The sequence below is a fragment of the Lampetra fluviatilis genome, chromosome 25, assembly GCF_964198595.1.
Source record: "Lampetra fluviatilis chromosome 25, kcLamFluv1.1, whole genome shotgun sequence".
Lineage (NCBI taxonomy): Eukaryota > Metazoa > Chordata > Hyperoartia > Petromyzontiformes > Petromyzontidae > Lampetra > Lampetra fluviatilis.
In genome coordinates this window covers 10,461,962-10,484,984 of record NC_136299.1, presented here as the reverse complement: position 1 = coordinate 10,484,984, position 23,023 = coordinate 10,461,962, and the positions used below count along the sequence as shown (strand labels likewise).

Below are 23,023 nucleotides of genomic sequence, written 5' to 3'. Positions count from 1 at the left end.
CGCGATCGAGCGAGTCCTCCACATGGACGGAGGAATCAACGAGCGAAGTTCACGGCTACAGCGAGCGCGGGGTCGTCAATTAGCCTTGGCTGCTTTACGCGACATATCAACGGTGCCGTGGTTATAATCGCGAAAATAATGTTGTTGGGAATGCCCCACTGCGCCTTCACGGCTCAATTTGCAAGAGGGCACATGCTGAAATCAGCGCGGGTGCAGAACGCTTTGTGGATTGCTACATTGCAGAATTGTGAGAGACTGCGATGGCCTGAGGCCCTTTTCCAGCAGTGGATTGATCACGGCTGATGGCGGTGGCGGTGGTGGTGGTGATGTTTGTCTGTATTTGACAATGCCTTGCTTATTTAAGGCGATCGCCATTGATTTTCTCCTGCATTTAATTAGAGCCGTTGAAGTGAATCGCAGTACCAATCCAGGATTATTTATACCCGCATCGCTATTCCTTTCAATAGTGAATACGGGCGATTACCACGATGCATGCGATTCTCTGTCGAGATGCACAGTGTCAGGGTATTACCACCAGAGCATTGATAAGCATAACATCGCTAGACTACACTTGCCATTTGGCGTAACCAATCATCTGTGCTTTAGACCATCCTCTATCCGCTGCTGGACAAAGCTTCGAATATGAATAGCAAAATAAAGTAACTTAATCATATTTGTCTCTGCACATATGTAGTGACTTAACTCGGAGACGCTAAGACTTGGAGGCACTAAGACTTGGAGGCACTTCTTATATTTAACGAGCACCCTCGGCACAGTACACACCCTACGCTGGTACACACTCTTCTGTCACTCGCTTATACACAACACTAGCCGTCTAACACCGACGGCGCTGAACCGAGACAGCCAACTACCGTCTAGCAGCGCAATGTCGAGTGAAGACGATGGCGAAGAGACGACAGCGACGACGGCGACCATCTTCAACAGCACGACGGGGATCCCACTCCATACGACAGCCCCGAGCTCTCGCTCAGGGCCCCCCCTTTTGTGCTCCCAGCGTGGCCTCGCTCCGCCCAGGCCACGCCCCCTCTCTGGAACCTACCAGCGGCTTCCCGGGCTTCCCCCACGTGCCCCTTCTGTGACCTTTCCCCCAGATATCCCCTCTGGTGTGTCACGTTGCCTGCTGACGTCAGGGCTGCTGTAAGCCGCAGATCCCCTTCCCCGCCAGCAGCACGCGCTATGCTGCTACATCGCTTATTCTATGCCACTACACTTTTAACAAACAGACAAAATAATTTAACCCATCAGCCACACGGCCTTCGAGGGAAGTTCATCTTAACAGCAGCTATGGTTCAATAGAAGAAAACTCTGCGCCGGTTTCAAACAGACTCAAGCGTGTTTCTCGTCAGCAGAGTCAGGGCCTGCTGGAACCAATGCTGGTGAACTGCCAGATACTGATGGACTGCCAGATCTTCATTGCCAAGGACCTATAGCAATTCAATTGGGAGCAACTGGGACCCTGCGAGAGTCCTCCACGTGGCGCGAGCAAAGAATTAACTTTTGAATTTATGTTTCACGTCGTTAACCACCACCCCGACCCACATGTTGCATACAGCTCACTACGCGCACACACACACAACGTTATTGTAATGAAATGCGGCAGCAATATCAATTAATCTCGCCGATAACCCAGGAGACAAATTGTCAAGTCAAATAAATGACACACTGGGCGGCCGGGCAGCCGGTCGGCCGGTCGCGAGTTGTATACGTTCCCAAGATTAGATGTTTATTCGATCAGCTTAATCAAACGTCCGATTACATTTTCCACAAGCCCAATCCTGCACCTTCCCTGATTAGCCCTCGCGCTTTAGGCCCAAAGATGTTTCAACGGCGATACGAAGCAGTGGGGCCGTGGAGAATCCGTGCGCGCTTCTGTTCCTCTCGACTGATGATTCCCAACGAGGGTGAAACCGGTACACAGTCGTCTCACCGACTGCTGATTCCAGAGGCCAGGGAATGGCTCAAGACGCTTCGGCTATGTTTTTTGTATTTCGGACCTTACCTTGTTTGTTTTTCCCACAGGCAATTGCTGCTGCTGTCTACAATAATACTATAAAAATATATTTATTTTGGTCCAAGGCAAGGCTGCGTGCATTATACACGCAGTACGGTGAGTTCACGTGACGCACAAGGAAAAATATATTTGTATGACCAGCTTCTGTTCTATTCTTGCGCATGATGGCAATATGTTCGGGAGCTGAATGCCAATGTCGGGGTTCGCTGCTAGCCACGGCAAGAGGGCTTCAGGACCAACTTCGTGTAGTTTTGCTATTCCTCCTCCATTGAAGGAGCGCAGATTGCAGTGTCATACTTCATGTTCTGTAGTTTGGGTCGCACGATCACAATCGCACGATCACAATCGCACGATCACAATCGCACGACCGCGGCTCGTCTCCAATGCATCTCTACATATATCTATGGGTCTCCACGTATCCTCTACGCGTCTCTACGTATATCTGTGCGTCTCTACGGATTCACTGTACGGTCCACAGTTTGGAGTGCTTGGCCACACCGTGGGTGCACTCAAGGATAGCGTCATATCCAAGATGAGTTAGAAGCAATATAGCCACTCAATTGTGCCGTGTGCGAGTTGGCGAACTGCACATCTACCCACCCCCACTCAGCCACTCACCCGCCACCAAATTATATTTGGGGCCGTGCAAATTTACACGGGGTCTATGGATCGGGGCGTGTTGCACACAGGAGCCTTTGATCACCCACGTGCGCATCAGGTGCTGCAAGAGTGACCTGGTACGATGGGGAAGAGCGGTCCAATGGTCCCGCACCTCCGATTAGCACGGCTGGCTACGTACCGCGGCGGAAGAAGTTCAACATGCGTACACACAATCGTAAAAAACAAATACGTTAAGCATTATTGACAATTTGTTTACAGCTGCACGCAAGCTTTAGCTCCGATGAGCTCATCATCACTTTACAGAAGATCGTGCGAATTTGCTCACCGTCGGTGGCGCAGCGACGCGGTGTGCGAGCGCTAAATTGTCTCAGCTGCGCGGGCAGATGCAGCCGCGCGGAATGTGGATCCGAAAATCAGTCGCCGCCAGGTGCGAGGCGGCAGCCGACCAAACGCAACTCCGGATGAACGAGGAAAAACAATGCAAATGAGTTGGTAAAAAAAAAAGACAATACGGAAATTGATTCAATTGGGACATCAAACATCGTCAACATTAATGCAATCTTTTGGAGGTGAATTGTTACATGCAAATATAATGAGGCAAGCCAATCAATGAACCCAGTTACTCGTTTTATACATGAAGCCAAGTAGCCGTTTCGGTGGGATCCTAAGTGCACTACAATCCCTCATGGCATCACTACGTTCATCTCGCTCTGCGTCTCGATTAAGAAGAGCTACACTTGTCCCACCGTAGTTATAGCCCACTGTAGTTATAGCCTGCTGTAGTTATAGACCATCGTAGTTATTGCCTGCTGTAGTTATAGCCTGCTGTAGTTATAGACCATCGTAGTTATTGCCTGCTGTAGTTAGTGTCTGCTGTAGTTATAGCCTGCTGTAGTTATAGACCATCGTAGTTATAGCCTGCTGTAGTTATAGCCTGCTGTAGTTATAGACCATCGTAGTTATTGCCTGCTGTAGTTAGTGTCTGCTGTAGTTATAGCCTGCTGTAGTTATAGACCATCGTAGTTATAGCCTGCTGTAGTTATAGACCATCGTAGTTATTGCCTGCTGTAGTTAGTGTCTGCTGTAGTTAGTGTCTGCTGTAGTTAGTGTCTGCTGTAGTTATAGCCTGCTGTAGTTATAGCCTGCTGTAGTTACAGCCTGCTGTAGTTTTGGCTGCTGTAGTTACAGCCATCTACGTAGTCGGTTAGAGCGACTTTTGTCACGGCCACACTTTTTGGCCCCTGGTGGGGGTCGTCGCAGCCACAGGTCGCGCTTCGTCCGTCCGCCGGTGTTTTTCCAAACGACGGCGACGCCGCTCTCGGGGTTAAACGCACGGGGAAGGGAGGAGAGGAAGCAAGCGGGGGAGGTGTGCGGAGGAACGGGCCACGCGGAAGAATCGGCGAACAGCTTGAACGCAATCTCACGCAATTACCACATTAGCTTCCTCACGAAGGCAAACGCCACGGCCTCGCGGTGATCATTAACGGGCGAAGATTTTCCTCGTCTTTGTTTCAGCTTCCGCTCTGCGTGCGGTTTGTTGTTGTTGTTGTTGTTGCTTTCGTTCATTTATTTTCACAACCGCTCATTTACGTGCGCAAAACAGCGCACGGACCAACGGGGTTTGGACGCGACGCGTAACAATCTGTGGACGCGATGCGGAACAATCGGCTGGAACCCCCGCTTGTTAAAGTTTTAATTTCCCTCGCCGTCCGTGAAAAACAATCAGCCTCCGAGCATAATTATCTGTAATATCTAGGCGATATCCCTACGTTATGAAGCCGTTTACCCGTGGCATACCGCGCGGGGAAGGGGATTCGAGAAAAACGGAGCAGGCACGGCTCAAGGCGAGCAGCTGGAAGGAGGAGCACGAGGTGGAGAAGCAATAACTGGGCAAAGCTGTTGGTGATGATTTTCCAAGAGTTTTTTTGGGGTAAGATCGCGTAAATATGAATGTGTTGTTGAACCCCCCGCCACCACCCGTTGCAGCCAATTAGTAAGGTAAATTATAATGTCAATTATAAAGGAGTTCCATAAAGGCAAGCAAGAAGACACAATTCAAATGTAGTTAAGTCCGCGGTTATGACGAAAAAACAATTATTATTTTTTTGGGGCCACAAAAAATGACGTCACGGAGATTCATTGCTTTCACTCCCAGGGCCGCGTCACAGCCTCAAGTTCCACATGGCTCCCAGCCTCCCGCGCCGCACTTCCACATACAGGGTCCCAACCGTGAGCAAACCGAGTGACTTGCCTCCTGTGGACGGTGACGCTCAAGTCAATGAACACACGTACCGGACCCCCCCGTCAATCCACTGCCGGATCGGGGCCTCCAAAAACAACACACGTGCGGGCCTCTGAGGTAAACTTCACCGTACCACCGCGTGCCGCTTTGGTAAAGGCGGCGGGAGCATAAGGCAAGGCCGTGGCAGCATAGCGGCACGATACGTACAACCGCCGCCGTCGCTGCACCGCCGACCACCGCTCCACGACGTTCGCAGGGCCCGCGCGCGTGCGCAGCAAGTGGCCGGCGACGAGATGTTTGTACGCTGCGGTGGCCGCCCATCCAAGGCGCTCCGGACTCAGACCCCTTTGCTTAGCTTCCGAGGACGCGAGGAGAAAGCGGGTTCGTTTGGTCGTCGGGCGGTCACTGGCCCACCCCCCCCACCCCCCCGGTTGGCTGACACGCGACACAACCCCAGCTGTTGTTGTCGGATTCGAAGGGCCCTTTTTGGAGGGAGGCTCTTGCACGGGCTAATGCGGTGTCACACTTGCAGGCACTCCCCCCCCCGATGATGTGATGCGATGGGATACGACGTGACGGTGAAGAGGGTTCCTAAAAGGAAAAGGGTGCGGCGACGTGACTCTCAGCACGCAACCAACGGCAAAGAGCCGGTGATGTGTGTTGAACTTCGTTTGCACCGTACGTAGCCAACCGTGCGAATCGGAGGTTGGGGGGGGGAGGGGGCAAAAGACGGACAGCTGGCCAGCAACAGCCAGCAACAGCTGGCCAGCAACAGCGTCCCAGAACTCATTTCCCCCTAAGAGCCTTGAAATTTCTCCTCGAACAAAAATAAAAGCACGCGCTTGCGAGCGAGAGCTCGCAAGCGCCCGCACTCGCTTCGGCGCGACGCTGAATGTTGCGAGAGAAAAAAAAACAAAAGCCAAAAAAAAGGGGGGTGGGGGAGCGTTACGTCGGCGATGACTCTATCATCCCCCCCCCCTACTCCCACGCTCGTCAGAGGGCAGTACAGCGGCAAGACACCGCTGTTGCACTGCACGCAGCACCTATGTCCACGCTCTCTGCCTGAACCAGTCCGCACCGACCAGCGTGGCGACTGGTGAAACATCTTTCACCAAACCCCCGATGATCGGCATGGTATGGCACAGGCCATCGATTAGCAGCGGAGTGACAAAACTGGTCGCGCATCGCCAAAATGTTTTTGCCGGAGGAAAACCCACCGCTATGCATCCAGAGGAACCCCCATCGCGAAACGTACGGGGGGAGAGACAAAACCCAGAGACCCCGCACAGACGGTGCTCACGAACCCGCTTGCTGTACTGCCATCGGCTGGCAAAACCGGCCGGCAAAACCAGCTGGCATGGCGGCCCAGCGGTTTTGAGGAGCAATCGCGAATCCTCGCGCGATCCACCGACACTCGGCGGAAACGCGCGAGCGCCTCCGATTTAGCACGGTTGGCTACGTACGGTGTGAAAGAAGTTCAACTTACGCACGTTCAAGCGCGTACCGCGGGGCACGCAAGCCAATTTAGGACGGCAGCGAGCAAATGGAAGCGCGGTGGGTATATAGGTCAGCCTCGCTAGATAAAGCACAATGTAGGTTGCAGGCTACGATGAGCAAACACGATTAGCTGGAGGGGATCATTCATAATATAGGGGGGGCGCGTGCGAGCGAGTGCGAGTGCGAGCGGGTGTCAGAGCGAGCGTGAGTGCGAGCGAGTGTCAGAGCGAGTGTGAGTGCGAGCGAGTGTCAGAGCGAGTGTGAGTGTCAGAGCGAGCGGGTGTCAGAGCGAGTGTGAGTGCGAGCGAGTGTGAGTGTCAGAGCGAACGTGAGTGCGAGCGAGTGTCAGAGCGAGTGTGAGTGTCAGAGCGAACGTGAGTGCGAGCGAGTGTCAGAGCGAGTGTGAGTGTCAGAGCGAACGTGAGTGCGAGCGAGTGTCAGAGCGAGTGTGAGTGCGAGCGAGTGTGAGTGTCAGAGCGAACGTGAGTGCGAGCGAGTGTCAGAGCGAGTGTGAGTGTCAGAGCGAACGTGAGTGCGAGCGAGTGTGAGTGTCAGAGCGAACGTGAGTGCGAGCGAGTGTCAGAGCGAGTGTGAGTGTCAGAGCGAACGTGAGTGCGAGCGAGTGTCAGAGCGAGTGTGAGTGCGAGCGAGTGTGAGTGTCAGAGCGAACGTGAGTGCGAGCGAGTGTCAGAGCGAGTGTGAGTGCGAGCGAGTGTGAGTGTCAGAGCGAACGTGAGTGCGAGCGAGTGTCAGAGCGAGTGTGAGTGCGAGCGAGTGTGAGTGTCAGAGCGAACGTGAGTGCGAGCGAGTGTCAGAGCGAGTGTGAGTGTCAGAGCGAACGTGAGTGCGAGCGAGTGTCAGAGCGAGTGTGAGTGTCAGAGCGAACGTGAGTGCGAGCGAGTGTCAGAGCGAGTGTGAGTGCGAGCGAGTGTGAGTGTCAGAGCGAACGTGAGTGCGAGCGAGTGTCAGAGCGAGTGTGAGTGCGAGCGAGTGTGAGTGTCAGAGCGAACGTGAGTGCGAGCGAGTGTCAGAGCGAGTGTGAGTGCGAGCGAGTGTGAGTGTCAGAGCGAACGTGAGTGCGAGCGAGTGTCAGAGCGAGTGTGAGTGTCAGAGCGAGTGTGAGTGCGAGCGAGTGTGAGTGTCAGAGCGAACGTGAGTGCGAGCGAGTGTGAGTGTCAGAGCGAACGTGAGTGCGAGCGAGTGTCAGAGCGAGTGTGAGTGTCAGAGCGAGTGTGAGTGTCAGAGCGAGTGTGAGTGTCAGAGCGAGTGTCAGAGCGAGCGTGAGTGTCAGAGCGAGTGTGAGTGTCAGAGCGAGTGTGAGTGTCAGAGCGAGTGTCAGAGCGAGTGTCAGAGCGAGTGTGAGTGTCAGAGCGAGTGTGAGTGTCAGAGCGAGTGTGAGTGTCAGAGCGAGTGTCAGAGCGAGCGTGAGTGCGAGCGAGTGTCAGAGCGAGCGTGAGTGCGAGCGAGTGTGAGAGCGAGCGAGTGTGAGAGCGAGTGTGAGTGTCAGAGCGAGTGAGAGAGCGAGTGTGAATGCGAGCGAGTGTGAGAGCGAGCGAGTGTGAGAGCGAGTGTCAGAGCGAGTGTGAGAGTGAGTGTGAGAGCGAGTGTCAGAGCGAGTGTCAGAGCGAGTGTGAGAGCGAGTGTCAGAGCGAGTGTCAGAGCGAGTGTGAGAGCGAGTGTCAGAGCGAGTGTGAGAGCGAGTGTCAGAGCGAGTGTCAGAGCGAGTGTGAGAGCGAGTGTGAGAGCGAGCGAGTGTGAGAGCGAGTGTCAGAGCGAGTGTCAGAGCCAGTGTGAGTACGAGCGAGTGTGAGTGCGAGCGAGTGTGAGTGAGTGCGAGCGAGTGTGAGTGTCAGAGCGAGTGAGAGTGTGAGTATGAGTGAGTGTGAGAGCGAGTGTGAGTGCGAGCGAGTGAGAGTGTGAGTATGAGTGAGTGTGAGAGCGAGTGTGCGAGCGAGTGTGAGTGAGTGAGAGCGAGTGTGAGTGTCAGAGCGAGTGAGAGTGTGAGTATGAGTGAGTGTGAGAGCGAGTGTGCGAGCGAGTGTGAGAGCGAGTGTGAGTGCGAGCGAGTGTGAGTGTGCGAGTGTGAGCGAGTGTGAGAGGGCCTTAAAATTCAGACAGGCGTCGGCGTTGTCGGCGGGTAGCCAAATAGTTCACGGGTTAACGAAGCCTGAGGCGAGCAGGTGATTAGCGCTGATTACTTTCCTTAATGACTTTCCAAAGCAAATCAAATTTTAATAAATCTAACGGCTCATGTTTATTCTGCACTAATTTGATGAGCGTGTAAATAAAACTTCTTTTTTTGGATTCAACAAAACGTCGGGGGTTTCACACCTCCCCACCCCCCTCCCCACCTCCCCACCACCCTCCCCACCCCACACCCTTCCATCCCCCAACTCGTAATGGTTTCTTCCCTGTTCGGGGCTACGTCCACAGAGGGGAAATGGAGCTACGCAATCGGCTTCTATGTAGGCGTGTATGGTGAACTTCTTTCACACCATACTCAGACAACCGTGCTAATCGGAGGCACGGGGGAAGGACAACAAACGAAACACAAAGAACAGTTCTACAGAAATGAGTTTTTCAATCGAGATTTAAAAGTGCATAGCTCCAATGGTTTCCTAATATCGGAAGGAAGAGCGTTCCAGACGGCCGCAGAAAGCGCTGCAGTGACCGTCTTTGTTCGATGGCCAGCCAAAAGCCGCCGCCGCCGCTGCTGCTGCTCTGAAGATGGCCAGCGATCACGTGACGGTTGAAGCTCCTCGTAGTACAGCATGCAAGGCGCCAGGTGGATTGTTGCAGCGCGGGATTGCGAGGGACGGCGGTGGCTTGGAAGAGGGCCTTCATCCAGCAGCGGACCGACCACGGCCGACAACGGCTGCGGCGTCGGCAGTGGCGAGTGAAGGAAAGACGGAGATTCGCCGGCCACCGCGTGCGGTGAAGCGATCCAGGGCAGACGTCGGGGCGTCCGTGACAGGTGACGGATCACGCGGTCAACAAATCTGAACAGGAGGCGGCGGCGGCGGCGTCGACACACAGAGGAGCCGCAGAAAAGGACAACACCGACCGCGGAACAAAGGCACCTCGGGGCCTACAGATCGCGCCTTGATGACGGACCAATTGAACTGCTTAAAAGAGCGTTTGATTGCCATGCATGCGGCAGGGAAGCGGAGAGCCCGGAGGAAACCCACGACGCAATCCGAGGGGATGGCTCTCAAATCTTGGTCCCCCGCTCACAAACCACGAACACAAGTGCAACTGTTCAAGTGTTTTGATATTTTATCGTTGTACTTTCGACGACCGTTTACCAACAGGCCAAATATGCCGGCGCTAAACAGCAAAGTAAAAGGAAAGGATAACTAACAAGGCACTGGCAGGTAACACGATTAAAACATCGCGGAACAAAGGGCGGAGACGGGGGGGGGGGGTGCGTGACGGAGAGATAGAGGGGGGTAGCCCGTCGCGCGAGCTGGACGGACCGGCGTTCGGTACGGGCAAGGAAGTAATTACGGCGTTGGGGAAGCACCAACTCAACGGGCTCCCAGGTTCTCGCTCAAATCTGTTTTTTGTAGCCAAAGGGTGGGGGGGGGGGTGGAGGGAGGGGGGGGCGCAGTCATCATTCCACGCAGGCCAGCGACCTCAGATTATCCCGCGTCTCAGCGAACCTAATCACACGCGACAGAGGCAAAATAGACTTCACCTTAAATTCTGCGGAAACGTTAAGTCAATATTTTAGCGCGCAACAGACGCCTGCACCACCGCCACGGCTGCCACCGTCTCTAAAACTACCACCATCACCACCAGGGCAGCTACCATCTTCACCACTGCCACCTCATCTACAACCACCAACACCATCGCTGCCATCAGCACCGCCACCGCCGCCATCAGAATCACCACCAGCATCGCCGCTGCCACCAGCTTCACGACCACCACGACCACCAGGGACAGCCACCGAGCGACCGCCGCTGCCACCAGCAGCACCAATCAACACCACACCACGAGCGGCGTAACCACGGCAGCACCATGACCGCAAGCTGTGCAAAGAGGTCAACGCGTGATGGGGCCCCCCCTCCTACACCCTGCACCCCGGTCGCCAAAACAGGAGGCCGGGATGAAATTACTATCGCTCTGGAGGCCTGCCCCGGGCGCACACACCGCAGTGGAAGCCCACCACCCCCGGCCCCCCCCCCCCCCCGAGATCACACGTTTCAAAATCTGACCCCGAGTGTCTGACCTATTCATCCATCGCAAAGGTACAGCCCCTACCGCCCCCCCCCACTGCCTCATGGTCTCCCCCACAAGGTGCACCGGCGCCTGTGAAGTTCAACAAATAACCATTTGAAATTGAATCTAGGCCAAGTTGCTGGTGCAGCCCTGCTGATTTTTCTTGCTCAGGCAAATGATGGAACCGGAAGAAGTAATCTAGACTCGAGGAACCCTCCTCTAACGGGTACTTGGCCTGCCCTTCCGCACTGGGCCAGACATCTTGGAAGAGGTGGGAGTATCCACATATTACCCCACCCGCACGCGAGCCACTCATCGACCGACCGTGGGCGTACGCACGCTTATCTGCCGCTACTTGGACACAGTCGGGAGGGGATTTCGGAAAATCGCATCAATGCTTCAACCGCCACACCAGGAGATCCGAGGTCGCCACACTTCACCGCACCGCACGCAACCTGCCGATTGGCTCACTGTGGTTGCACCCGCTGATACTGCCAGGTGGATTTAAGAAACCTGCACCGCCATCGTTTCATTAGCCACAGGTCCGGAGCACAGACCCATTCATTACACCAACCCCACTGTGTTCGATACTTATAAATATAAACGCACATACTAGGAGCACGACAGCCACCCCTAAACATCCTTTAAATAAGATAAAATGTCACGGTTATGCAATAATAACTCAAGAACGACGACAACAATCTTATAATTAGTATTTTTCAAAAATCAGGAGCACCCTCATCATGTAAACGTATTAAACGTGTATATAAGGGACGCAACTTAAAAGCGTAAAAGAACACGCACGCGCAGTTCAAATGCAAAGTGCGCGCCGCCGAAAGCTGGTATTGTTGTTACTGCGCCAAATCCTTCATTTATTTTTTGGGTTTTGTAAAGGGAAAGAGTGATGCGGTTTCCTACGCGCGTGCGCACGCACTTTCGTCCCGGCACAGACTTGGAGGATCCGTTGCGTTAGCTGGGACGCGAACTCAGGTCGGCGGATTTAAACGCGCAGACGACTGCCAGCCGCACTGCTGATACCCCAGCCCCCCACTCCAAGCTTCACCAATTTTGAGAATTACCAAAGTTAATTTCCCAAGGATTTGCAGTCAATCAAAATGTTGAGGAAACTGTAAGCTTCAATTAAGATCATACGTTAAAATAAAAATTTGAAAACGTGCGGAAGGATATATTTTTACTCATTTGCACAGCCAGATTTGGGTGGCGGGGGAGGATGTGGAGCGATGGCGCAGCGATTGCCACACCGCGCCACGCGAACCTGGCGACGCCAAGCTGTCAATAACGGACCCCCCGGCCAGCGGTCGAACAACCGGCGCGACCGGCCAACACAGCGTGGAAATATGCGGCCTTCGCCGGGCAGTGGGTCGGCGAAAGCAGTGTAAATAAAATATCAAGAAGGCTTCGTTCGTAGCAACTGCTCCGGCGTGACCCGTGACCCTGGAAGAGAGGCCTAGGGGCACCTCCCCGAGGACCAGACTGGACGCTGATTAATGAACAGGAATTGTTTTCCTTTAGAGGGCAGCACTCCTCATGGTGTTGCCACGGAAACCTCAAAAAAGCCCTCGACCCTCTCCCCGCCACCTCTCTCCCTCCCAGCTTCCTTCCAGGCACTCGATCAAATTGTCTGTGGATTTCAGAGAAGAAGAGTTCACCGCACACAGGGCTTAATTTTCACCGAATCTTTCCAGGTCGGTTGACCCGCAAAAAAATGTCCGCACCCAGCAACACCACGTCCAGTACATCTCCTCTCGCTATGACTGTGGCTAATAGCTGCGTGGCCCCGCACTCCGGCCTGCCAGCAAACCCAGAATGCAATTCTGAACCCAGCACAGCGCATCCAGTATGCCTCTCGTTACGGCTGTGGCTCAGAGCTAACCCCAGTCTACCAGCGGCATGGATAATAACCGGCGAGAAATAATGTAAGCACGGCCACCGCAGGATTTGCGCAAAACGCGACCGAGAAATAAACTTTTTTTTCTGGAAGCAGCGTTACACAGATCGATCGTCACCCATCGTCATCATGGTCACCATCGGCCATGGTCAATCCACTGCTGAATGAAGACCTCCCCAAATTGCAGCCATCCTTTTTCGTACCGCCGCTAAAAAAAATGAAAACCCGCGCTCGGATTCCCAGAGCCCGCGCGATGACATCACGATTTTTCCGTCCGGCGGATTACGTTTTTACAATCGCTCTCCGCGTCGCAATTAATTTGCGCGGGATGACCACACGCGCGCGCCATCTGCGCCGACTTTGCCAGGGCAAATCCATCTCTCGTGTAATCACAAGACAATGGTGAGGGCGGAGGGGGGGGGCAGCGTCGTAGAGGGGGGGAATCCGTCGCCAGCGTTGGGAACGAGGGGAACCGACTCCGGGGGTGTTGTGACGAGAGCCCCCTTTAGTTCTAGATTTGAAGCTTTCGTGACTGCAAGGATTCATACTCTTAGGTTTTTTCGGTAAAGTCACGTAGGTAAAATTAATAATGATAATAATAAGAATATAAATAATAATAGAAATAAAATAAAAAATCACGACGTTTCGGAGGCAACACAAGTCTCCGTCATCAGGTGGGACCGTCACAGCTGAATTTACTGTATTTCGAGAAGCTGTGACTTCTTGTCTCTAACAGATAGGTGAACTTCCTCCCCGTAGAAGGTATTAATTCCAGATTTGAAGCTTTCGTGACTGCAAGGATTCATAACTCTTAGGTGTTTTCGGTAAAGTCACGTAGGTAAAAAAAAAAATTTGAAATAATAATAGAAATAAAATAATAAATCGCGACGTTTCGGTCCCACCTGACTGATGACGGAGACTTGTGTTGCCTCCGAAACGTCGTGATTTATTATTGTATTATTTATTATTATTTCTATTATTTATTTTATTTTTTACCTACGTGACTTTACCGAAAAAACCTAAGAGTATAGCCCCCTTTAGCCGCCAACGCCACCGCGTACGCCACGTGCTCAACGCGAACCCTAACCCCTCCATCCCTGCAGTGTTCCAGCACTGACCCCCTACTGGGGGGTATCAGTCACCTCCGCATCACTCTGCCATCGCAACTAAGACTGGTTACCGTTTACCCTTGAACATCACTCATTGATGCCTCCCACCCACGTTGAACGGACTGACCTTTTCGTCTCGTCCGCACTGTGCAGGTCACAGCAACGCATTCACTCGCTCACCACAAATGCTTTCTCTGTCTGCCGCTTCCCTTGCACTTGCTCGACTCTGGAATTCCCTCCCATTGTCATTTTTTCCAAAGGTCTGATTGTAAACTTTTGCTCGATTCAAGAGACGCGTCGCACTCTTATCCATTTACAATTTTAATTTATGCCGTTTGATGCTGGCCGCTTTGGCGTTGAAGACCTTTGGGCCTGCGCCTAGCAACTTCGCAACCTCCGATGAGCACGGTTTGGCCACGTACGGTGTGAAAGACGCTCCACAGGCACGAAAGCACGTACACGAGTGCAGACTTTTTGGGCATTTGTGTGTCGTAGCGCTAACACTTGTGCCTCACAGCAAAGGGGTCTATGGGTTTGATTCCCGGCTCAAGTGCCTTGCTGTGTGGGGGTTTGTAAGTTCTCATAACTTTTTTGCAAGGGTCACCAACGTCTGGGTTCTCCGATTTCTGCCTATAGCTCAAACAAAAAAGTTAAGTACAATGAAACTGGTATTGGCCAAACATCCCAATGCTAAAAAAATGTTTAATCCAAATGACTCTGTCGGGATTACACAAAGCGGCAACGTCACCCAACGGCTGCAAAGGCTTAGCAGTACCCTCCTGAAAAAGAGGCTTTTCCTGGGTAGCACGGTTGGCTACGTACGACGTGAAAGACGTTCAACATACACAGAATAATAAAATACGAATAGCATTGTATTGAGAACGCGCATGACTGCAGTGCATTGCGGAGTACGGCGTTGTTGTTGTTCGGGATGAAAACATTTCCAGGTAACGTTTTTCTTCTCCGTTGAGAATGTTGACGGCGCTGTCCGACCGCATCGCGTTGTTGCGCGGCGCAATGTCGCGTCGCGCTGCCGTCACAGGTCCTCTTCACCCTTTCCCGTTGCGATGACGTACGTCGTCACGTACATCATCAGGTTTTCTTCCGATTCCGTTACGATGACGTACGTCGTCACGTACATCATCAGGTTTTCTTCCGATTCCGTTACGATGACGTACGTCGTCACGTACATCATCAGGTTTTCTTCCGATTCCGTTGCGATGACGTACGTCGTCACGTACATCATCAGGTTTTCTTCCGATTCCGTTACGATGACGTACGTCGTCACGTACATCATCAGGTTTTCTTCCGATTCCGTTACGATGACGTACGTGTCGGTCATCGAAAGGAGACCCGGAACAAGAACGGAAACAAAATAACTTTATCGGTACCGAGGCTCCCACAAGGCCATGCGGGGAGGGCGTGCAGCACAGCTTGGCGCCAGCTATCGTAGAGTGCGATCGTGTCGCTACGGTTCTCTGCGGTGAGTAACGATGTCTTTAACAACGACGGCGCTACGCCTCCATAAATAAAGTTAACGCCGAGATTCGGCGGCGAACGGGACCACCCGCGCCCGGCAAAACTTTCAGACGTCTCAGAACGGTAAAGGGTTAACATTGGCACGTACACGACGCCTAACTACAGCCCCCGCGACCCTCAGGGCCTCAAGCACTCAACGGATCCTAAGAATCCCACTTCTCTCACTCGCCTTCCCGTTGCACAATTACGTTCCAACTGAGGTGTGTCCTGGGATGACTTGAGAACGTTCACATACACACACGCGTGGGTGTGTGTGTGTGTGTTTTTTTATGAAAACAAAACACTGTGGTGCAGCGGTGACTTGGTGGTTAACGCACTGCGCCTCCCGTTCTGGAGCAATCTGTTACCCATAATTGAATTGTCTTGTATAGCCTTTCATATCTATATAAATATACGTTGTATCTTGCTTGCCCTGATTAATCTTGTTTTGTATGGAGTGTTGACATTTTTACAAGTACAATGCTTTGTGATCTTTCGATGAAAAGTGCGATATATACATTCCTGTACTCAAACATTCGTCAGTTGCACTGTGGCTTTAAAAGGACATATCAATACCAGACATATTTAACAGGTGACTTTTTTTAGCAATCGCTCAGCCTCACAGAACATCATGTGCTATGAAACTAATCGATTTTTATTTTACCAGGTAAGGTCGAATGAGCTATATGGCTCATTTTCAGAAGCGACCTGGCCACAAACGATAACTCAACGAAGTGGCTCATCACGTGGAAATTTATCGCAGACAAATACCATAAACGCACGTCGATTCGAATTGCGATGGGGAAAACCAAAGGACCCGGAGAAAAATCCACGCGACCACGGGGAGAACATTTGAACTCCGAATATACAGGAGTCAGGGTTGGGATCAAGCCCACGACCTCCTGTATACCAGGCGAGGGAGTTAATATCTCACCACCGTGGAGCTCCTGCAGAAGGACCCTTGCCCAGAAACGTCACCTATTTTTTTTCTTTTAAGGTCACAGTGTTATTGAGAAATGTGTTTTATGCGATTGTGCACAACCATTGCAATATGACCAAACAATTTATATAAACGAAAAAATGTTTTATCATTGACTCCCTGCCACAGCAAATATCCGTGGCGAGCAAATTCTCTGGCGAGCTCCTGTTTAGCGAACCCGCTGTACTCAACGACTTCCACACTAGCAGCCTCCTTCTATAAGTTCATCTCACGTTTCATTCCGAGACGCATTGCGAGTTTCACCATCGCCGCATTAACCGCGCCCATTTTTTCTTCTTTCGGGAATGGCCTAGATTCCTTTACCACGCTTTATAAGCCTCACAGTACAAACACAATATAGTAAAAAAAAACTCCCATTAGCGCCGTAAATCCCAAAGTTGCGGGTGTCACGTCGGCGACCAGTCACCGCCAAAAACCGCCGCCAGCATTTGTTTGCCGCAATCAAGTGCGACACCGCGGGATAGATAGCGACGACGCTGTTATATTTTCAACGACACGTGCCATCCTCATCGCGCGTGCCGCCGCGGCCGTGGAGATAACCCCGGCGTGGTCCCCGCATGCCACGCGGCGGACCCAGGAGACTCGGCGACGCTCCCAGCAAGGAGACGCGCCACCAAGGACCGTGGCAGCGGACTCGTACGTATGTATGTACGTTTAACTTCTTTCGCACCGTACGTAGCCATTATGCGAGAGCCGGGGGACTATGGTACCCCGGGGTACCGCCACAAGGTTCAATTAAAATCGATTCTTACGCGCAAAGTACACGCATCGAATTGCGTGTGCAAGGATCATGCATTGTATGCATAATAATCATCAGGATCGATTATTTATGATGAATATAAGGTGAAACACCCCCATGTCCTCCGACTTGAAGTGGGAAGGCCTTCAGCCAACAGTGCTTTGAAATAAAGGGCTCTACACGGCTCAAGTTAAGTTCGGCTAAAGGACTGAACAACATTTTGCAGGCAAAAACAATACAAAAGGTGGCAAAGGTGCAGCCCTGCAATTTCTTCCTCATGCCACTGTTAGAGGAAGGGCCACCACGAGAGAAAAGTCCAGAGGACCTCAAAAAGGTATTTTGTCCTGGTCTTCCACGCTGCCCAGACGTCTCGGAAGATGTGGGAGTACCCACACCTTAGCCCATCACAAGATAACCTGCCCACCGACTGTCAAGCTATGTGAATGAGATGGCCAAAATGAGACGCAAAAAATGTAAACGATTCCGAATCCATTCGCAAAGCCAAAATATCTGACACACACGCCTCATTACGGAGATCGTCCATGCGAACGGATTCCTCCTAGGTGGTAACGAAGCATTGTACGCGCCAACACAAGAATCAGAAAGGGTGGCTCAGCCTGAACTAATTTCGCTCCGCTGCTATGGCAATTTTTAAATCCTGAATGTTTTGTCAAATTCCCAACAGCATCACAATCATTTAATAAAGCACACCCTTCTTAAACAGCTAATTCCGTTCCGAGCGGTTTGCCTAGTAAAGGCTTTCCACTACGCCTCACAGTTAGACAGCTGTAACATAATTACGGTTCCGTAAAATAAAAAAAACGCAAGTTTAATGAATTCACCTACACGAGCCCACTATGAGCTTTTTAAAATTATATTTGGACGTACGACACTGGAAGGCAAACACGGACCACTTCAGCGGCCGGCACGGGCAGCCGGTGATTGTGCCACGGAGGATTAATTGTATTTTCTTATTTAGCGGTCGTGTTCTGTGGACGACGATTGCTGGCATCGCCGCCGCATGTCGATGTCGTCTGTTCGTTCGAGACAAAAAAACAAAAAGCCAGAGCGAGATGGTAATCACCTTCCGCCACCCGCTGCTGTTCAAATACATATTACGAGAAGCTTAGCTGAAGGAATGAGGCGAAGGGGATAAAATTAAAAAAATTCCTGCCACTAAGCTCACACAATTTAATTCAGTTTGAGAGCAGCGCTACGCGTCTCGGCGTTGACTCCGTTTGCCTAGGTACTAGGAGGAACGATTAACTAATTTGTCATTTAACATCCATTCTTACGATCACGATACCCCTTGCCTACCTCTCTGCACTCTCGTCTAACTCTAATCCCCTCCTCGCACTCTCCCACCCCTGATATCCGAAGCTCCGTGTGGAGCGAAACGTCGGAAATCGTGGTTGTCCCACCTGATTGCCTCCGAAACGTCGTGATTTAATTTAGTTATTTTTATTCTTTATTCTTATTCTTTTTTTCACCTGCGTGATTTTACCGAAAGAACCAAGGCGTATGAGTCAGAAATCGTGCCCAACGAAAGGCAAGCGGTAAAACTGGGGAGTGCCGTGCAGCAGCCCAGCCAGGAAATACGCTTCGCTGTAAAAGCCAAAAACCGACCAAAAAACTCCAAAATCGAAAGCGTCAGCCCAGGGGAACAAAGTTGGATTTTTTATTACGAAGTTTTTTTTTCACCATGCGCCATAGCCACATCGAATTAAAAACATACATCAAATTATTCAATGTACACGGAGAACCTTACCTCCACGACACAGCCTCACAATTTAAGGCACATCCGAAGGGGATGCTCACAAATAATTCAATGAATACTCCATATGCAGCGAAGCCTCGTCGCACAAAAACACACGCGCTCTCGCCGACTGTAATCTTGATTCTTAAGCCGCCACGCGGAAACCGAATTGGTTTTTAAATCAACAAAAGCTTCACCGCATTCAAACCACAAGAGCACCGCAAAACGCAATTGCGTTCGGAGCCGAATACCGCTCGCATAATCTTGTTAGCGCGTAGCAAGTATCTTTTGCAAGTGGCATTTTTTTTCCCTGTGGTTTTTTTATTACGTAACATACATTACCCCCCCAGGGCACTTTAAACGATTGCCAAGTCCAAACTGCCAGCGTGTGCCAGTGCGGAAGCAATGAACGGCCAGCGCCAGGACGAGGCCTGGAAACGCGAGGTCACTGGCAGCCGTGGCAGGAGAAGCCGTCGTCACCAGAGTGGCCATGCTTGCCGAAGCAAAGCGACGATGCCGAAATTTAAAATGGTGAAAAAGTGGAAGATTTTTTTTTTTTCACCCCGAATTTTATTCCGATTGTGCTCAAGGCATGAACGCATGATGCCAAGAATCTGTTCGGAAAAATCTCATGCTGCAGAGCAAGCCGGCGTTGTTCGAGATCGGAGCGCGAAAGCAGATATCAGTGTCACCTCCCAGACACCGTGGATATTTGTGAAACTACTGGACATCTGTGAAAAAGAGCTTTATCGCTCATTGTATTCCTCCAGCATAAATATATTTAAATTTTGATATCAGTGGCCCCTCCCAGATACCTTCAAGTGACTTCTGGTCTCTACAGTCGGCAGAAATACTTTCCCTATTGGTTTGCGACTGAGTAATGTTTGTGATGTGATAGCCAAACCAATATTTTTTTTGTGAGAGCTAAAATTTTGCCAAATGGTAAAAACGAAACTTAATAGTTTTTTTTCTACTTTAGTGACATGTCTGAGACCATCAGCTCACTACGGGAACAGACACTTAAGAACCTGGTTGAATCAGCTGCCCGGATTAGAACCCTGGACTCAACAATGTTGGGTCACAGGTTCCTACACGATCCTATTGTGTTTAAATGATCTTACCTCGAAGGAATTTATCCCTCTCATTATTTAAAACAAAAATAAACTTACATCACACTTAAAATTTACAGAACAAACCCAATGTACTTAACTATAAGATCATGTTTTTTTCATTGATTTTGCCTTTACGTGAATGAAAAAATATTCTGAGCATTTAAAAAAAAATTTTTAATGGAGTTTGGAAAATAAAATATTTCCAAATGAGTAAAGCTTCGGAGATGTAGAGGTGGTCCAGAGGTGAGAGACAGATGAGGACCACCGACATGCTTGGCTAAAAATTTTGGTTTTTCGATGCCCGATAGTGGGCATCAGTAGTGTAGCAGTTGGAGCACTGCACCACGAACCCAGCCACCCGGGTTTGATTCCTGCTCAAGGCCAACACCAGTGACGATTATATAAACCGGTCCTGTGCCTCCTCTAGGTCGACTCAGCCTTAAATGAGTACCTGGTGTGGTATTTAAATTTCGCCACTGGAGAAACAAAGGTGGCCAGGGGTGGTGCTGGCCACCCACCCCCTAGTGTGCTGCGTTGTGCCGGCCTTCATAGGTGCTCGCTAACAGCACTTGCTCCTACAGTCTATTGAGGCTATACGAGGGATCTTTGTCTTTTGAGAGGGGTTAAACCTGATTCTCAATTGCAGCAAGTTGATAGTCTGAGCGCAGTTACCTCAAAAAACGAAATGTGACATTCGTTTTTTCAACTCATTTGACTAAATTCCAGTTGAGAACGGAACACATCGATTTTTCGAGCTAGAAGATGAACATCTCTGAAGTTACTAAATGTGAGAGTGCAGTTCCCCTCGTGTGGATGAAGTCACTTGACGGTTTCTCGGAAGTAGATCTGCGATATCTCCTTCCACGAGCCGTTCCGTAACAACCCTCGCAAGAATTCCGAATGCACACTTTGCGCTTGTGGGCAAACCGATCGCAAAATTGTGAAAAATACAAAAAATCTAATAGTAAAAACTGAGTATTCGGCAAAAACGCGACATGAAATTTGTTGCCATAGTATATTTTAAGATTGCTGCCCACGTGTAAGCCTTATTATGTTAAGTATGTCGCTGTCAGCGAGTGACACCGCATTAAATAATGTTGCCATCCACACTGGTGCACGTGGCCAAGTGATTGATGAGGGTGGTCGCTACTCTTTAGCGGAAGGTCACAGGACGCCCTTGAGAGGAGTTTCATTATCATCAACATCACCACCAACCAAGCTGTCTCAACACACAGACACGACATTACATCCCTGAGTGAAAGAGACAGAGAGCCACGTAAAGTCTGCCGCACAGATAAACGCAGATGTACTAAAAAAATAACTCGTTTTCATTTGACCAGATAGGACATTTCTAGCAGACAAAAACTCTCAACGCGTGCTTCTCAATGTGGATCAGTAAACAAATCCACGCGACCACGGGGAGAACACACAAACTCCGAATAAACAGCAGCAGGCGTCAGGGTCGGGATTGACCCCACGACCTCCTGTATACCAGGCGAGGTAGTTAACATCTCCTAGCCACCGTGATGATCAGAGAGAGAGACTCAAACTCCAAACATACAGCAGCAGGCGTCAGGGTCGGGATTGACCCCACGACCTCCCATAGACCAGGCGAGGTGGTGCACATCTCCTAGCCACCGTGATGCCAGTTCTGACAGGGCCACAATCGAGAAACATCACGAGGACAGACGTGCAGATTACAAAGATCCCCCGTATAACCTTCACCGACTGTTAGGGCAAGTACAGAAGATTAGTGATAGCAACACAGAGACGGACAAGAAACAGGCGCAGGGCATGAAACAAGAATAGACACGGACACATGTACAGAGACATTTATATACAGTCACACACAACCGCGGCGATGCATACACACCCACCCACAGACATACACGGGCAGACCCAACACTGATAAAGCGGTGTGTGTGTGGAACCACGGACACACAAGACGTGAACATCGTGTACATCAAATCCTGAACGTCCCAATCCCATCACCGCCAAGCTTCGCACCCACGCGATCCCCACTTCTTTTACAGGGTACAGCTAACGACTTGTTCCTTTGGGAAGTCTCATTTCTTGGGGAGCTTAAACAAAACAAAACAAAAATCGCCACTAAGTTCAGGTGAGATCACGGCGGTGGCGCTTGTGCCAGGCTAGGTGTACTTTGAGCTCCAAAGACAAAGACCCCCCCCCCCCCCGTGTAGCCGTAACACACTGCTGGGGCAAGTCCTGTGAGCGAGCACTTGTGAAACACCGGCACTGCACACGAAGGGGTTGGATGGGTGGCCAACACCACGCCCGACCGCCTTTGTCTCCCCAGTGGCGATGTTTACACCACCGCACCCCAAGAGACCCAGCACCGGTTCAGATAATCGTCACTGGTGTTGCAAGGTTCGTGTGCACGGCGTGCTAACCGCTACACTACAGCTCCCCAGATACAAATACGGCCACACACACACGCCTAGTAGATTGTAAATAAACATTCCGGTTCAGATAATCGTCAATGAACCTCCCCTAGAAATCGAACTCGGGTCGCCGGGTTCGTAGCGCAGCGCGCTAATCAATGCACAGGCTCTCACTTCAACACACACACACTCTCCTCCACTAGTTATACACGTGTTGTTGTGACACACGGGCATCTCAAGGGCGGCGTGAGTGCTACTAACACCGCTGCTGCTGCTGCACAGGCTCTCCGTCACGAAACGTCGGACAGGCGTTGCGCCTGGACGCCTCTCTCCTCTCTCTCTCTCTGTCTCTCTCTCTCGCTCTCACCAGCATGGGGACCCCGTATTTGAACGTCTTGTTCCTCTTCAGCGATGCCCACGCCATCGCTGCCTCCTGTAAGAGACGACATGAATCGATTGCAATATCGCTACGCGCGCTCACGATACCCGATTGTCGCGTGAAGGATAATCGGGTTTTTATATCTATATACAGATATCGCTCGCGTTGGTGTGAAGTGTGGGTCAAGAGTCACTGCTTTAGCCACTGTGCCGACTTTGCGTTGAATTTACATCGATATAAAACACACACACACAGATACTAATCGATTTGTGACTCGACGCGAGAGCTGGAATCGTTAACCGCGACTCTGGATCGCTCAAAGGCAACACGCGATCCCCACCACGCTGCACGCCACCCACGTGCGATGCGCTTCCGTTCCTCGTTTCCGCTTCCGCTTTCGTCTCGCACACGCCCCCTCTCCCTGCCCCCCCTCTCCCTGCCCCCCCTCTCCCTGCCCCCCCTCTCCCTGCCCCCCCTCTCCCTGCC

At 51.3% G+C, this 23,023-nt stretch overlaps 1 protein-coding gene across 2 annotated transcripts in view; it reads right to left on the bottom strand.

The window, feature by feature from the left end:
* Nucleotides 1–22,604, bottom strand: part of COX16 (cytochrome c oxidase assembly factor COX16) — a 37,143-nt gene extending 14,539 nt beyond the window's left edge. For both annotated transcript variants that reach the window (XR_013639272.1, XM_078868257.1), the window contains exon 1: nt 22,526–22,604. Coding sequence is in view for 1 of the 2 variants with exons in the window: in XM_078868257.1 (XP_078724383.1) it covers nt 22,526–22,582 (57 nt within the window). In the remaining variant the exon portion in view is untranslated. The remainder of the gene's footprint in view (nt 1–22,525) is intronic.
* Between the last annotated feature and the right edge of the window lie 419 nt (nt 22,605–23,023).